The following is a 14,552-nucleotide window of genomic DNA, read 5'->3' as shown; positions in this document are numbered from 1 at the left end:
TGTGGCGGCGGAGGGCGGGGCCGGCACGTCGGGAGAAGCAGCAACTGGCGCGAGCCTCGGCAGTCAACACGTTTTATTACACGCGGGTCGGGTTCAAGGGGCTCAGCCCCAAAGCACTCTGGGAGGGCGTCCCCCGCTCCCACGGGTCGCCTCGATACCAAACGTCCTTCCTTGCCTTATCTCCCAGCAGCCACCTTACAGCAGTTGGCTCTGGAGCCAAACCGCCTGGGCCTTTACCTCTGCTGCCTAATCCCGTCTCGGTAAAACCGGGATAATTGAACTACCTAGCTACGTGTTCGCAAAGGGCGCAGGTCAGTAATTCTTAATATTGGCAGTGCATAAAATTACAAATTCCCAGACCCCCATCCAGAGCTGATCAGCCTCACCGAGGGTGGGGCCTCGAAATAGCAATTGCAAATTCCTGAGAAGCAATGTAGGGCGATTGCTCTCCCCCGCCACGCCCATTTCTCAATCGGGGCTGTCATTCTCAGGAAGAAATCATCATCCATTATTTTCTTCCACCAGAAAAAGGGCTGTCCAGGACATACCATAAAGCCCCAGAAAATAACCATGTAGGTAAAAATTGCAAACCCCTCAATAGCCAGGCCATGGCCAGGCACACAGCTAAGGTTTTTCAAGGGCCACCAAGTGCCATAGAAAGCATCCTACCCAGGGGGTTATGAGGTTTAGGGCTCAGGTTCAGCTTTAACTGGAATTCTGTGTGTGACCTTAGACAAGTCTGGTGAGCTCTGTGGGCTGGGGCAGGATTCAGAAACTGGAGGCGCCTCAGGATGAGGGCTGCTCACACAGGATGGGGCGCCTGGGTCCTTAGGCTGGGGGTCTTCATCGGATTCGGCATCCTCCATTGGCCCAAGTCCTGCCAGCCTTTTGCTGGCCACCCACAGCCGGTGAGCTACCCGGTCGTCTCTGGAGGCTGGAGGCACCTCCTCCACATGGCAGTTGGCAAAGTATCTCCCACTGAGGGGCTCAATGCCCTCCTGTAAAGCACAGTACAGGGGGGTCTGGGCACCCCCTCCTGGTGTTCGCAGCACCAGCCAAGCCAGTGGGCGCAAAAGTGGGCGCAGCCATCCGGGAACGTGGCGCAGGAACAGCTCTGAGTTCACAGGCCCTGTGGACAGGAGAAAGGAAGGAGTGGGAAGACAGTGGGTGAGGGCCCAGGGTAAGAGCTGCGAAAACAGGGCTAGAAGGGAGTGAGGAACAGAGTCCTGTTCCAGGGAAACCAGGGTAGTGTTTACCAGGCATTCAGGGCCCCCACAAGGTGACCTCGCTCATTTCCAAAAGCAAGCCGCCTCTTCTCCATCCAAACTCCTTGTACATCCCCATCTCCCAGATTTTGCTCATGCTGTGTTCCCTGGATGAAACAATTATGTCTCTCCATATTTTCTTCTAGCTCAAGTCCTGTTCCGATGTTTAACCAGCAAACATTTATTAACTCGTATGGTAGACCAGCCACTCTTGGACATTAGAGATATAAAGTGTAATAAAAGCTTGGTAAAGATTAGTTGTGATTATCATTGTCACTATTATAATTACTAATGAACCATAGGCAATGACTATCTAAAATGCAGTATGGTAATATGCGTAGGGCAGATCTTGTTATCCTGTAACTTGTTCCCTACAGGCAGGGATGGGTTTTATTCATCACTTAACTCATCAGACTAAAAGCCAAAATGCTTACAGTGGACCTCCAGACCCTAGATGACCCATTCCATCTTTACCCCTCATCTCTTGACACTCTCCCCCGCTCTCTGTTCCAGCCACACCAGGGTCCCTGGTCTTTCTCAAACACACCAGGCACTTATTATTTGCTCCGTTCTTTACACTCTTCTCCCCAGAAAGCCACACAGCTCATTTTCTTATCTCCTTCAGGCCTCTATTCAAATGTCACCTTTGCAGATGTGTCTTCCTTGACTGCCATAGATAAAACAGCAGCCCCTGTCATTTCATATTCCCCTTACCCTGTTTTATTTTCCCCATAACACTTTATCACCACCTGCCATTATATATACAGAGGGTGCCAAAAAAGTGTATATACATTTTAAGAAAGGAAAAAACGGTATTAAAATTATGCTGATGGTAACCACTTTGAGCACCTCTTGTAATTGCAGAAATCAAATGTGACTTGTATTCATCTTTTGTTATCAGTATATATTATTACAATTTTAATAGTTGTTTTCTTTCTTAAAATGTGTATACATTTTTTTGGCACCCTCTGTATTTATTTATTGCAGTCTCCTCCTCCCCTAAACTAGCAAGGACAGGGTCTTTGTTTTGTTCACTGCTATATTCCTAGCATTGAGATTAATGGCTGGTACATGGTAGGTACTCATGTTTCTTGAATGAATATCAAGAATGCTTCTTGAATGAATAATCATTAGCTATCATCATCATTATCATCATATTATAGTCAAGTTGGTTATATGGATAGCTCCTTGGGGTGAAAACCTGGGCCTTATTCATGGCTATACCCTACCCAGTTGTCAGCATCCAAGATTGTGGTGTGAGAGGAACAGCCCAGACGAGGTGAGCCTGGTTCCAAGATCAGCAAGGAACAGATTTCTCCTTGGACCATGCTTCCTTCCTGCTCTGAGGTTCTGTGGCTCAGTGAGACGCTGGGGGAGCACAGGATAGACGAATATGGGGGAGGGAAAATCAAAGCAAGGCAGAGCAGCCAAAGAGACAGGCCTCACCTGGGTGGGCTGCATAGCAGGTGACGCCAGTGCCCTCAAGATGAGTGGCGAGCTCCCGGGCAAATAATACGTTGGCCAGCTTACTGTCGGCATATGCCCGCAACTCCTGCTGCCAGCCCACCACTGGGCAGTCCAGGCGTGTGAAGTCAAGGTGCCCTCGCCGGTGGGCAGCTGAGGATACCACCACCACGCGGCTAGGGGCGCATGTCTTCAGCCGGGGTAGTAGCAGATGTGTCAGCAGGAAGGGGCTGATGTGGTTCACTCGCAGCAGCAGGTTAAAGGGCTCACGGGTCCGGCCACAGGAACTGATCCCTGGGACAGGGGCTGGGTATGAGCGATTCCTCTGGAGGGATTCCCATGGGTCTCGGAGTCACCATCCGGGAGATGGCAGTAGGGGGCATCCTTCCCACTGGCCCCTATCAAGGCCTGGCTGGAGGGGACGACTGCCCCCAGCCACCCGCCGCCCCCACCCCTGCAGGGCCTGCTGCCCCTCACCGGCATTGTGGATGAGGATGTCCAGCCGTGGCTCAGAGCTCAGGAAAGCAGTGGCAAAGGCCCGCACGGAGGCCAGACTGGCCAAGTCCAAGGCCATGAAGATGACCTCATTGTTCCCACTCTCCTGTGGAGCGGCAAGGGCTGGGCTTGTCACCAGGCACCTCTGTCCTCTTCCCTCGTCCTAGGCACTGAGAGTCCACTTCCTAATATTAAGATCTGCCCCTATGCATTCGAATGACGTGGGTAAGTGTGTGAGCTCGATGTAAATCTTGACTTTGCCTTTTACCAGAGTGTGACCTTGGCAAGGTACTTAATCTCGCTAGGCCTCAGTTCTCTTTGTGCAATGGAAAGAATAATAACAGTATCTATCTCATATAAGAGTACCTATCGCATATAACAGTTGTTGTGAGGACTAAACGAGTTAATATACATAAAATACTTAGAACAGTGACTAGTACACACTCAGCACTGTGTAGGTATTTGCCATTATTACCCTCATCCTCCTCTTTGCTTTACCCTAAGATCTACAACAGACTTCTCATGGGTCTCTCTTCATCCACTCTTGCCCCCTCCGGTCCTGGCACCACACAGGTTTTGTGGTTCCAAAAGGCTATTCTGACATCCAGAGCCTGCTGAGCCTTCACTGGCTCTCCACGGCCCATCCTATAAAATCTGAGCTCCTCAATAAGGTCTATCAGGGCCTCCAGAACCTGACCTGGCTCAGGCCCTCCAGCTCCTTCATTTCACTTCTTTTCCCCGTACTCTGTGTTCCAGCCAGCCTAATGAAACCTTTTTTTTTTCCTTTTTTCTTTTTTCAGTTTCTTAAACCAGCTTTCTTGCCTGCGGGCCTTTGCATATGCTGTTTCCTCTCCTACTGTCTTTCATTAAAGTAACTTCTACCAATCCTTAAACGTCTTAGAACAGCAATTACTTCCTTCAGGAAGCCCATTCCCCAGCTTGGATCTGGTGCCCCTTCTCTGTGTGACTAGAACACCAGTGCACCCCCTCTTCGCCCTTAAGGAATCCAAGGGTCACTCTCCTCTCAGGGGCTGGATCCCCCAGAGCTGCTTTCCTCACCCCTCTGTGTCCGGGTGTGTTTGTCCTCTGTTCACCGTTCCACCCGTCCCCGCCCTACCTCACCTGGCGGAGATCGAAAGCGGCCGCCTCCCCGCGCTCCCGGCTCCGGCAGGCCAGCACCACGCGCGCTCCCCGGCGCGCCAGCTCCAGCGCCGTCATCTTCCCGATGCCGCTGTTGGCGCCTGCGGAGGGCGGGAGGGAGCCCAGCTGAGCCAGGTGGGCCCCCGCCGCCCCGGCCTGCCCACAACCCATCGGCTCACACTCACCCGTGACCACTGCCGTGCGGCCCCGCAGGCTGACGATACCGCCGCACGGCGGGGCCTTCACCAGGTTGTAGTAGACAAGCACGTAGGCGCCCAGAAGCAACCCGGCGCCCAGCAGCAGTGCCTCCATGACGGCCACACCTCCAGGTTCCCGCCTACCCGGTAGGTCCCAGGCCGCCCAGGGTCGCCCCCCGGCGGCTGCCGATCCGCCCGGCAACCAGCCTGGAAGGGCGCGGGTCGAGCCTGGATCTCTCGAACGCAGATGCGGAGGCGGAGGCGGAGGCGGAGGCGGAGGCGGAGGCTGGCGGGAGGCAGGGCAGGGGTGTGTGTGCGTGCGTATGCGCGTGGGCCCGAGCGCCCCCTAGACGTGCGTCTGAGTCCTTGTGTGCTTGTGCGAACATCTAGGGGCGTGTGTACATTTGGGTCCTGGGAGCGCCCTCTAGGTGTGTGCCTGCGTTAATCGTTCTAGATGCGCGTATGTGTGCACGGGCACCCTGGGAGTGCCCTCTAGGTTTGTACATGCAGCCACATACCGTGGGTGTGTGAATGAGTTTTTGGTGTGTAATGCGCCCATGGGCCCTGGGATCACCCTTCAAGTTGCGTTCCTGCCTCTGGATCCTCTGTGAGCACCTTTGACATGTTTGTGTCCATCCTCACCGAGAGCCCCTCCAGGTGTGTGCATACATCTTGTTGTTTCTGCCCATGTGTGTGCTTGAATGAATATCGTATGTACCTGTCTTTTGTGTGTCGCCCTACAGCTGGGGGCTTACAGGGTGCGCTAACAGGGTATGTGAGTCCCCTGGGTTGTCAGTACGAGTATGTAGCTGAGTCCTTCCCTTCTGGAGAGGTGTGTGTACGTGAAGGCTGCTGTCTGAGTGAGTTCAGTCCTGGATGCCTTGCCCTCCATAAACAAGTCCTTACATTTCTGTCTTCCCGTCCCACACTGTTTCTAGGATTCTTCCCATCGAGGCCAGAGAAGTGATGCAGTGTGTTCAGGGTGGCTCCATCAGTTAAGGGCTGTCAGGATTCACTCATGTATCTCCCTGCCCCCCACTCCCTCCATTTCTGAAGGGAAGCAGGGAGAGTGTAACATTTATCTGCCCTCCAAGGGAAAATCCGTCTCTGGAATGGTTCTCCCAGGTGGTAGAAATGGGTCAAGAAGCTTCAGCAGTCAATGGACTCTGATGGCAAGGTGGGTATGGACAGCTAAGGAGCCATGCATAGGTAAGGGTATTCCCGGCCAGGTGGCTTGCCAGGACCTTGCTTGAGCAATCCAGTACAATTTAGTATCCATTGTTTGGCACTTAACAGTTTGCCCAGCAGTGCGGTTAGTCTTGGAAATATGGAGCTGAACAACATATACTTCTGCCCTTAGGGAGTTCAAGAGGCCCATCAGGGCAGGCGCAAATCTAGATGTGTAGGTAAAATCCTGGGACTGACCCTGGATTCCTGGGGAAGTTTCCTATTTAGCTACACTGTGGACTCAGGGTTCAATTGTAGATGCTGTGGGATGAGGCTGGGGATGGAATATTAAACAAATGGACGCACCCCTCTATCCCCAAGGCAAAATCCTGACAGGCCAACAGGTACCACCTACTCAGAGTGCTGCAATGAACACTTACGTGCTAAGGAATCAAACTTCCCGGAGAATGTTTTTCAACGTTAAGGTCTGAGAGGAGGCAAGGATGGAGTTTGGTTTAAAAAGAGGGTTCTTAGGGCCTTAGAATTAAGGTAATGCCCTAGGCTCGTCTTCTGAGGAACTGCAGTTGGAGAGAAGTGGTGATTTCAAGTCATGTAACTTGTGGCACTGCTGCGTCTAGAGGCTGGATTTCTTTTTCTTCATGAAGTTCCCCAGAGATGAATCAATAAATTGCTCCACACTAGATTCTAAGTTTTAAGAGAAAGGAGCCCTATCTGTCCTGTTGACACACCAAGTGACTTAACCCAAAACCCAAGTCCTAACAAAGGGAGCCACAGAGGGTCAAGTGATACTTGAATAAATGAATTGCTCCACGCCCAGCTAAGGCTGACAGGGAAGGTACAAAACCAGGTGGTATGACTTCTCCTAGAATAATGAATATGATAGCAAACAATTGGAATGAAAGGCAGCCCCACATCCTTAGGTTAAAGCTTCTGATCAAAATGTAGAAGTCTCGGGCCAGCTCATTTTAAGGTCTTGGCTTTAGAGCCAAAGGGAGCAGGGACTTGTGCACTCTTGGAATCTTGCAGAAACTGAATTGTCAAATGACCAAGCCCTCTGAACTCCCTCTGGTCACCCACAAAGCCACACAACAGCCCCTTTAGTGGATACACTTTTACCCTCCCACACACCTGAGGCTCACTTTTCTCCAACACCTCCCCTCTCCTGACTTCCCTTGGGGAACAAACCTTGTTCAATGAGACTGTGGGACCAGGATCTTGGGGAGGGTCTCCTCCAAGAGTGATGACAGGTAGGACAGACAGGCAGAAAACATAATTTGAAGTATTTTTGTTTTTTTATATACAGAATACAGGAAAGTTTCTGTAAAGTCTAAAACATTACAATTACTATGTACATTGGTACTAGTTGTGGGTGTGGGAAGAGAGGAGGGAGCCAGGGGTGGGAGGAAGAGGAGAGAAGTGGCAAGAGAACAAAAAAAGGAGACAAAACAGATTTACGACAAAAACGTTTTTGCTACAATAGACAATTTGAAGAAAACGCGCTACCACATGTAGTACTGTACAGTTTTTAAAAACATTGAAAAAAATGTCATCACTAGATGTATTTACACAAAATCCAAATACACTTTTCCTTATTTGAAATAAAATAGATGGACAGCCAGAAAAAGAATTCATTTCTCATTTGTCCATAATACACAGTAGCTACCTGTAGTGCAACCGCTGCAGAAAGGGAAAATAACTTGGAGGGTGGGAACCATGGAAGGAGGGTGGGTAGCGATCTTTATATTAAATAAAACAATGATATTGTATAGATTTTGCTGTATGAAAACTGTATTTTTTTCTTTTAATATAAAACTATTGTCACTGCCACAAAATAGAACAAGTTTCTGATTATTTTACAACGGCGGGCGAGGGGGAGGGAGCAGGAGGTGGGTGGGGAACGGTTTTGTGTTGGAGGAAGTATCCAGACCATTGGCCTTCCCCTCCCTGCCCACGCTGTTCCTCAGCTCGGGTCTGCCGCTTTCCCATGAAATGTTGAATACAAATATATGTGCAAATGCCCCCTAGAACTTGATAAAAGAAAAAGGATTTTTAAAAAACAGTCAAAAGGTTTTTCTTCATTTCATGCAAAGATTGTAGTTGAAGGGTTTCTGGTGGAGTATAGAAAAAACCCGGGCTTGGTTTGTGTACATTTTTGCATTGCAGGAGTCTTGGTTTGGGTGGACAGGCGGGTGACGGGGTAGCCACCAGTCCTAGGGAACAGAGTTGGAGCGCAGCACAGGGCCCTGGTGGGGCTTGAGAGAGAGCTTCTCGGCCAAGACCCCATCCTGCAGCAGGCTGGCATCGCCTTTGGGCTGTTTGGTCGCAAACTCAGTGATGCTGAAGACAAACTGCAGGCACCCCAGCTTGATGTAGCTGCCGTGGTGCAGTAAGGCCGTGCCTTCCCAGCCGGCCCCACTGCCCCCAATCAAGCTTGAGCTGCTGGCTTTGCAGTTGCAGGGTCTCCGCTGCGGCCCCTGGGCCTGGGAGCTCATCATGGCTGCCTCCTCACTTGGCTCTTCATCCTGTTTCTGGTGCCGGCGGCGCCCTGGGAAAAAAGGAGATGGTCACTAGAGAGGAACAGAGAGCAGCCCACCCATCGGGGCCGTTTGCCAGGGTTGGGCCCCTGCACCGCCCTATTTTATAAAGACTGCTGCATAACTGGGGTGAGGGACGCTCAGAAGGGACGACTGGTGGAGTCTGACGTCCCCAAATACGTGTGTACACATAAGCGGGTCACAGCACTTGCTTCTCCACGGCCTTCCCTAGGCCCACGAGCAAGAACCTGGCCCAGAGGACTGGGAAGGCAAGAGACAGCATGTCACTGGCAGCAAGCCAGAACCACCCTGACCAGGGCCTTGGAGAACGTGCCCAAAATGGCCAGCTCTGTGGCCGAAGGTCGCGGCTCCAACTTACTGATGACACTCTGCACTTTGGCAACAATACTGCTTGGGGGGGTTGGCGGGGTCTTCTCCGAGAAGTCACATGAATACAGCACATTGTCCACCGTCGTCCCGTGCTCACTGTAGTTTAACAGCTCATAATGTTTGGTATTCTGAGGAGGAGGAGGGAAGATAAGATGTGTGGTCTGCTGCGTGGGGCCTGGGGCTAAGGGGAGAGAGGACATATGGAGAAGGCCGTGCTGCTCTACCTGGGAAGCTCTCTTTCTTCCCCAATCACACCCCACTTCCCCGTTTTTTTCGACTGGGGCTTAAGACTCCCGTCCTCAGGGAAGCCTTCCTTCCTAGCGCCCCTAACCGCCTCTCCCACCCCTCCTTTCCTCTGCCTCCTAAGCACTAGCTCCTGTTGAAATCACTGGCACGAGATGATGAAACTCACAGGGTCATACCCAGTGGGCTTGGCTTGCTTCTATGCTGGTCCCCTTCCCTGCTTGGCCTGTGACCAACCTCAGGAGAAACGGCAGCCTTGCCCCTAGGGAGCAGGGAGCCACGGGAGAATGCCCCATTCCCAAGGCTCCTCTCCTCCGGGACGACAGGGAGAGAAGAAAAGGAGAGGATCCCCAACCCCTTTCCCTTCAGCCTGGGGGTGCTAAGCACAAATGCTGAGCTTGGGAGAGACCTCAGGTTCCCTCACCTCATCGTAGAATATGCAGGCATGTTTCCCGGACACGTAGTTACAGTGACCATAGTTTGTAAGGCACACGTCCATGTCAGCTCCTACAAGGTGACAGGAGGAGAGGAACAGGCAGGCAGAGACCAGAGTGTCAGGTGTTATGTGTGGGGTAGGTGAGGGGAGAAGGGCGTCAGCTTCTGGGTGGGCACTAATAGAGACCTCACAGGGTGGGTAGCTCTGTGGGTAGCCCTCTCCTTGTAGTTTTGAACGAAAGCTGATGTCTTTCCCAACCCCCTGCTAAAGAACAACTGTCCCTGCCAGCTGATCTGCTTTACAACACGGGGCTGCTGCCCAGAGGGGAACAGTGAGCTATAGAAAGGGATGGGGTATTTCCTTGAGAGCACAACATGGGGTGCAGGGCCTATAAATCGTATCATCTGAAAGAAAGGGAAATGTCTAGGCTATGGGCTAATCTGTCCCTCTGTACAAGAGGGACACTCTTGTACTTGGATGTCAGTACAAGAGAGGGCTAAATAAAGATCAGGTATGTGTGAGCCCTACCACTTTTCCAGGGACAAAGTATTGCTTTCTCCTCAGGTATTCCTGCAGTGTTTAAAATGTCTTACTGAGCAGCAGTCAGAGCTGACTTTCACCTCTCCTGATATCACACTGGGCATAAAAGCAAAAGGGCCCAAGCCAGGGAAGACAAGAAGCTGACAGTCTCCTTTCCTAGTCCCTCTGGTTGGGACATCTGCTGGGTTAAACCAGTCAGCCCTGGAGAGGGCTTCCCTCGCCCCTTTCTAGCCTCTGAGGGTAAGGATGTCAGTGTTTAGGGCTGAACGGATTCAGCGCCTCTCCCAGCTGGCTCACCTGTCCCGATGTAGAGGGTTCGATAGCACATGTTCACAGCTCCTCCCAACCCTAAGAGAGGGTAGAACACAGCTCGGGCCTGTACCTCCTTTCTTTGCACTGTAAGACAAAATCATTCGGAAAATCAGAACCTGGCACTCCAATGCAACAGAACCTGTGGCTCAAACGTAAACAGAACTGGGACCTTCGCCTCATGACCTGAAGAAAATAATCCCTCTGGATGAGTAATCCTTCCAAGCTCACATTTCATACTGGGCAGCTTCGGGGTGAGGATTTCTCCCCACTCACAGCATCCCAACATGGTGTAAGAGAGACCAGCTTTGATGATGGTCACAGATTTCAAGGTGATAGTACTATAAGCTCCTGGGCTGCTGGTTGGTTTGTCTACTAGCTGATACTATAATACAGGGAAGCTGTGCAAAAAAAGAAGGCACGGGGCCCGGTTTCGCACACTTTAAAGTGCGTATGAATTTCCTAGAGATCTTGTCAAAACGCAGACTCTGATTCTGTAGGTCTGAGGTGGGGGTCTCGTTCTGCATTTCCAGCAAGTTCTCAGGTGATGCTGATGCTGCCGGTCTGGGGACCACAGTCTTAAGGGCTCAAAGCGATATCCTAAACAGAGTTACCCCCTTGGGAAGAATTTCCAGGAGGCTAGCCCAAGTGTGATTTTCTCATCTTTTGGGAAACCCTTCTAACTTGAACGTTTGAGCAACGGAGCAGAAAGCACACTACATATACCCAAAAGTACTTGTAGCTGCTTTCTGGGTCTCCAAGTGGATGTGTATGCAAGTTATGGCAGATTTCCCTGAGTCTGAGCTGAAAGCTGTGGATGCCATTTTGTTCCTGTTTTCTCAAAAAAGGAACCATGGTGCTTTATTAAGCCAATTAAAGGCACAGAGGACTGAGATACTGAAAGCTGAGATTCTCCATGGAGGGGAGATGGCCATTCACACAGAGGGGAGATCTGATGGTGTGGTGTGGTGGCAGGCGTCATGCGCACCTTCCGTGTGGTGCCCTCCAGAAGCCAGCGGATGTGCCCCGACACTGCCCGGTGAAGTTTGGACCCGGGAGGGGAAAAGCTGATGTATTCTCTGCAAGGCCAGAAACTTGATCAGCTTCTCGTCCAGCATATTTATCTCGATTTCTATTAACCAAAGAGAAAGATTAAAAAAGCAGCTGAGGAGGAAATGGAATGCGGAAGTAGGCGAGGGTCACAGAGCACACAGTTCAGCATTTCTAAAATCCAGCCAAGGGCTTTTTCTCCAGGAGCCCAAAGTACAAAGTGATACAAGGATCTGGAGCTGGGCATCTCGCTAGCCATTTGCAGTGAGGAGACAGGCCCTGCAGCTATGCAGATGCCTTCTGCAATAGGGGAGCTGGAGTTTCGGCAAAGTGGTCCTAGACACGTCGGGCAAGATAAACCACTTGCCTGCATGTGGGGAGGGGCCTGGCTGTCTGATATCGGGGCTTGGATTTCTACCACCCTCTGTTCACAGGGTTCAAGATCTGCCCTGGTTCTCCTTGACTTTGAGAACGAGACTCCTGGTTTTATTCTGCAAGTCCAGGTGATCTGCCGAACGTGATTTTGTCCTCTTTTTATTAGTCAGCTTGGCTCTGCTCTCCCTTCATATTTGATTCTGTGTCTATGCACAAGGCAGGGATAGGAAGGAGAAGGGGCGCCCCTCCCTTCCCCCCAGCCCTCTGAGATCAGGCACCCCTTCTGGCCCTTTTTGAACCGAGCTAAATGCTGCATAGGGACAGCACCTTCACCACAGCAGCCGGTGGCAGAGCAGCAGCTCAACTCACTCACCTCCATTGACATCCATAAATGCTCGAAGTGAATTGGTGAGGTCCACCATGGCAGTAGAGTTGGCTGGGAAAGAGGGTACGGTTAAAGCGCTTCCTATGGATAACGTGCCGGGGCTGACCTTGCCATCTGGGGACGGAGCAGGAAGACTGTTACTTACGTCGCCTGAGGGAAACCCACCGGTCCAATCCCCCACTGCCGAGACAGGTCTGGATTTCGGACCCAAGGTGATGTTCCCTTCTTGACTCTCACCCCATAGGCTCTGGAACTCCTAGAGCTAAAAACGTGCGGTGAGGAAGGGCAGATGGAACGACAATGCACCCGGGCACGCAGGAGTCTCCAGAGCACGGAGATCCGGTGAAGTACACTGCTCTGGGGAACGTGGTGGGGGAGCTTCCTTCTCTGGGCCATGACTACCTTCCTGCTGCCTCTACTCATGTAAATAAGTGGTGCCTGCCTCTACAGTTCCTGCCGGCTGAGTTTGAGTCACAGGGTACAAAATCTATCCAGGTTGGTATAACAGATATACAGAGACAGGAACAAAGCCTGAGGAAGGGGCCATCCTGGGACCAGGGCCCACCCATGCAGAGAATTCACAGTCACCTGGTTACCGAGACTCCCAGCTGACCAGGGAGGCCAGCTTCAGTTCAGACAGGAGAGACCACAGGGGGTTCCAGCAGCATCTGAAACCTGGTTCAGATGCTGAGGTCAGCACCCCGTGGTCCTGAGTGCTGACTAGAGAGAACTGAGAGCTGGTCCACACCAGGGCAAGTATGGACATAAGGGACTGACTTCTGGAATGTGGCCCAAGGGCAAGCTTTTGGGCCAGACCAACCTCTGTGGGCATCCCACTCTGCAGCTATTCTGGAGGCAGGCTTGCTTTCTAGCCCTCCTTTCTCTGATATGGAAGTACCTTCCAACGACCTGGCTCTGAGAATCTGGAACAGGTGCAGATCTAATGTCTGATGTGGGTCATGAAACACTGAGGCCATCACTCAGAACCTCAGGCTGACCAGTGGTTCCGGAGCGCGTGCTGCCTTCCTCTAGGGTGACAGAACAGAACAGGCAGAAGACAAGGCCTGGAAGCTGACGTTAGGAGACCCAGGCTGCAGTCCCCAGCCTGCCACTGACTTGGTACCTTAAAGAAATCACTCAGGCTTTCAGAGCCTCAGCAGTCCCACCTCTAAAACGGGGACAAGTTAACATGTGATCTCTTTTATCAGAGAAATGGGGAAGAGGACAAATAATACAGAGATCAAAGTCCTCTGACATATTCCCAGAGATGTATTTTTTAAAGCTTAAGTCTTATTTGCCAGGAAGAGCGTAAAATGACTCCAAATCACCGAGGCTGAGCAGCACTCACCTGATGATGGCGCTGGTGAGCAGAATCGTTGGTTGGCTCCTGTGGCCAAGATACTGTCTCCTGCTGCTTGGGGGGGAGTGAGCACCCGGGTGGCATTTGGGGGTGAGCCCAGTGGCCTTGAATCTGTCAACGGAGGTCCTATCTGTGATTGGACAGTCTTTCTTTGCAAAGTGCTGGTGTTCTCGATGCTGGCACAAGAGCTGGGAATGGAAGGGGGCAGGCTTGGGACAGGAACCAAACTCCTCTGGGGGCAAGAGCTGGGGCCAGTGGCATTCTCTGTCTTCACAATGATGCCGACGGTGTGGTTCTGAAGCCCCCCAGCTGCTGGTGGCGTGAGGGGCCGGGGCCAGCCTTGCCGGTGTGAGAGGCCTGGTAGGGGGGTGTTGGCGCCTGGAAGTCGCCGGGGGTCCGTGGAATCAGTGGGACTGCTGTAGAGGTGTGGGCCATTGGCTTTCACCTCTGCGTTCACTGGCCCGTTGGCAGTCCCACAGGGGGCTTTCTTGGATTTTTCCGCACAAGAACTGCAGCTGATGTCCTCTAGGGCTGGGGGTTGGTGGGGTGGAGAGCAGCTCAGGGAATTCTGGGTGCTAATCCCTGAGGGGCAGGACAAGGGATAGTGGGAAGGTGTAGGTGCCTTGTCAGCTGTTTGCAGGGAGGTGGTGATTGAGCTGTCAGTCACAATAACAGGCTTAATATCAGCCTTCTCTGTCTGTTCAGAGTCCCAATGCGAAGGCATCTGCTTAGCAGATAAATGTTTCAATATGCTGCACTGGAGGGCAACAACACTACAGAGCCACTGCAATGGAAGGAGAGGAGAGGAGGGTAAGAGGCCTGGGAGCCGCTGGTCCTTCCGGCCACAGTGGCCAGGGCGATAGCAGAGCTGATAAACAGTTTCCGAGGTCCCATCGCAAATGCCCAGGAAGGGTGTGCTTGACTCCTGAGAGCCTTCCATTTCCATTCCCAAGCAAGACTGGTTGGTACACATCAGACAACAGCAGGCTCAGCAGAGCTTGGGATTCCTGGTCTGGCTCTGCCCTTAAGGCTCTGCCCTCACCTTGTGACCAACGCTCACCCAGCAGGTACCTGAAGCACCTGCTGTGTGTCCAGCACTCTCACCCAGCCTCTATGGGGGTCTCCTGAGCTCTTTCTACACGACAGCTCTGCCCATCTCACAGCACAGTGGGGGGCTGATG

The 14,552-nt window shown here is 52.1% G+C and overlaps 2 protein-coding genes across 3 annotated transcripts in view; both read right to left on the bottom strand.

The window, feature by feature from the left end:
* Window positions 1-58: 58 nt before the first annotated feature.
* Window positions 59-4,874, bottom strand: DHRS13 (dehydrogenase/reductase 13). Its single transcript, XM_033089842.1, has 5 exons — window positions 4,550-4,874; window positions 4,347-4,465; window positions 3,207-3,330; window positions 2,712-3,023; window positions 59-1,129 (listed from the first exon to the last, which is right to left on the bottom strand). The coding sequence occupies exons 1-5, from the start codon at window positions 4,674-4,676 to the stop codon at window positions 687-689; spliced, it is 1,125 nt and encodes a 374-aa protein (XP_032945733.1). The 5' UTR covers window positions 4,677-4,874; the 3' UTR covers window positions 59-686.
* Window positions 4,875-7,022: 2,148 nt separating this feature from the next.
* Window positions 7,023-14,552, bottom strand: part of PHF12 (PHD finger protein 12) — a 37,964-nt gene continuing 30,434 nt past the window's right edge. The window contains exons 9-15 of one of the 2 annotated variants that reach the window (XM_033090083.1): window positions 13,360-14,155; window positions 12,000-12,125; window positions 11,190-11,333; window positions 10,190-10,288; window positions 9,341-9,423; window positions 8,663-8,801; window positions 7,023-8,294 (exon numbers count right to left, since the gene is read on the bottom strand). In XM_033090083.1, the coding sequence (XP_032945974.1) occupies window positions 7,960-8,294; window positions 8,663-8,801; window positions 9,341-9,423; window positions 10,190-10,288; window positions 11,190-11,333; window positions 12,000-12,125; window positions 13,360-14,155 (1,722 nt within the window). In that variant the 3' untranslated portion in view covers window positions 7,023-7,959. The other variant, XM_033090084.1, reaches the window with a different exon arrangement.

Source organism: Rhinolophus ferrumequinum, chromosome 21, assembly GCF_004115265.2.
Source record: "Rhinolophus ferrumequinum isolate MPI-CBG mRhiFer1 chromosome 21, mRhiFer1_v1.p, whole genome shotgun sequence".
NCBI lineage: Eukaryota > Metazoa > Chordata > Mammalia > Chiroptera > Rhinolophidae > Rhinolophus > Rhinolophus ferrumequinum.
This window is presented reverse-complemented; position numbering and strand designations above follow the sequence as displayed.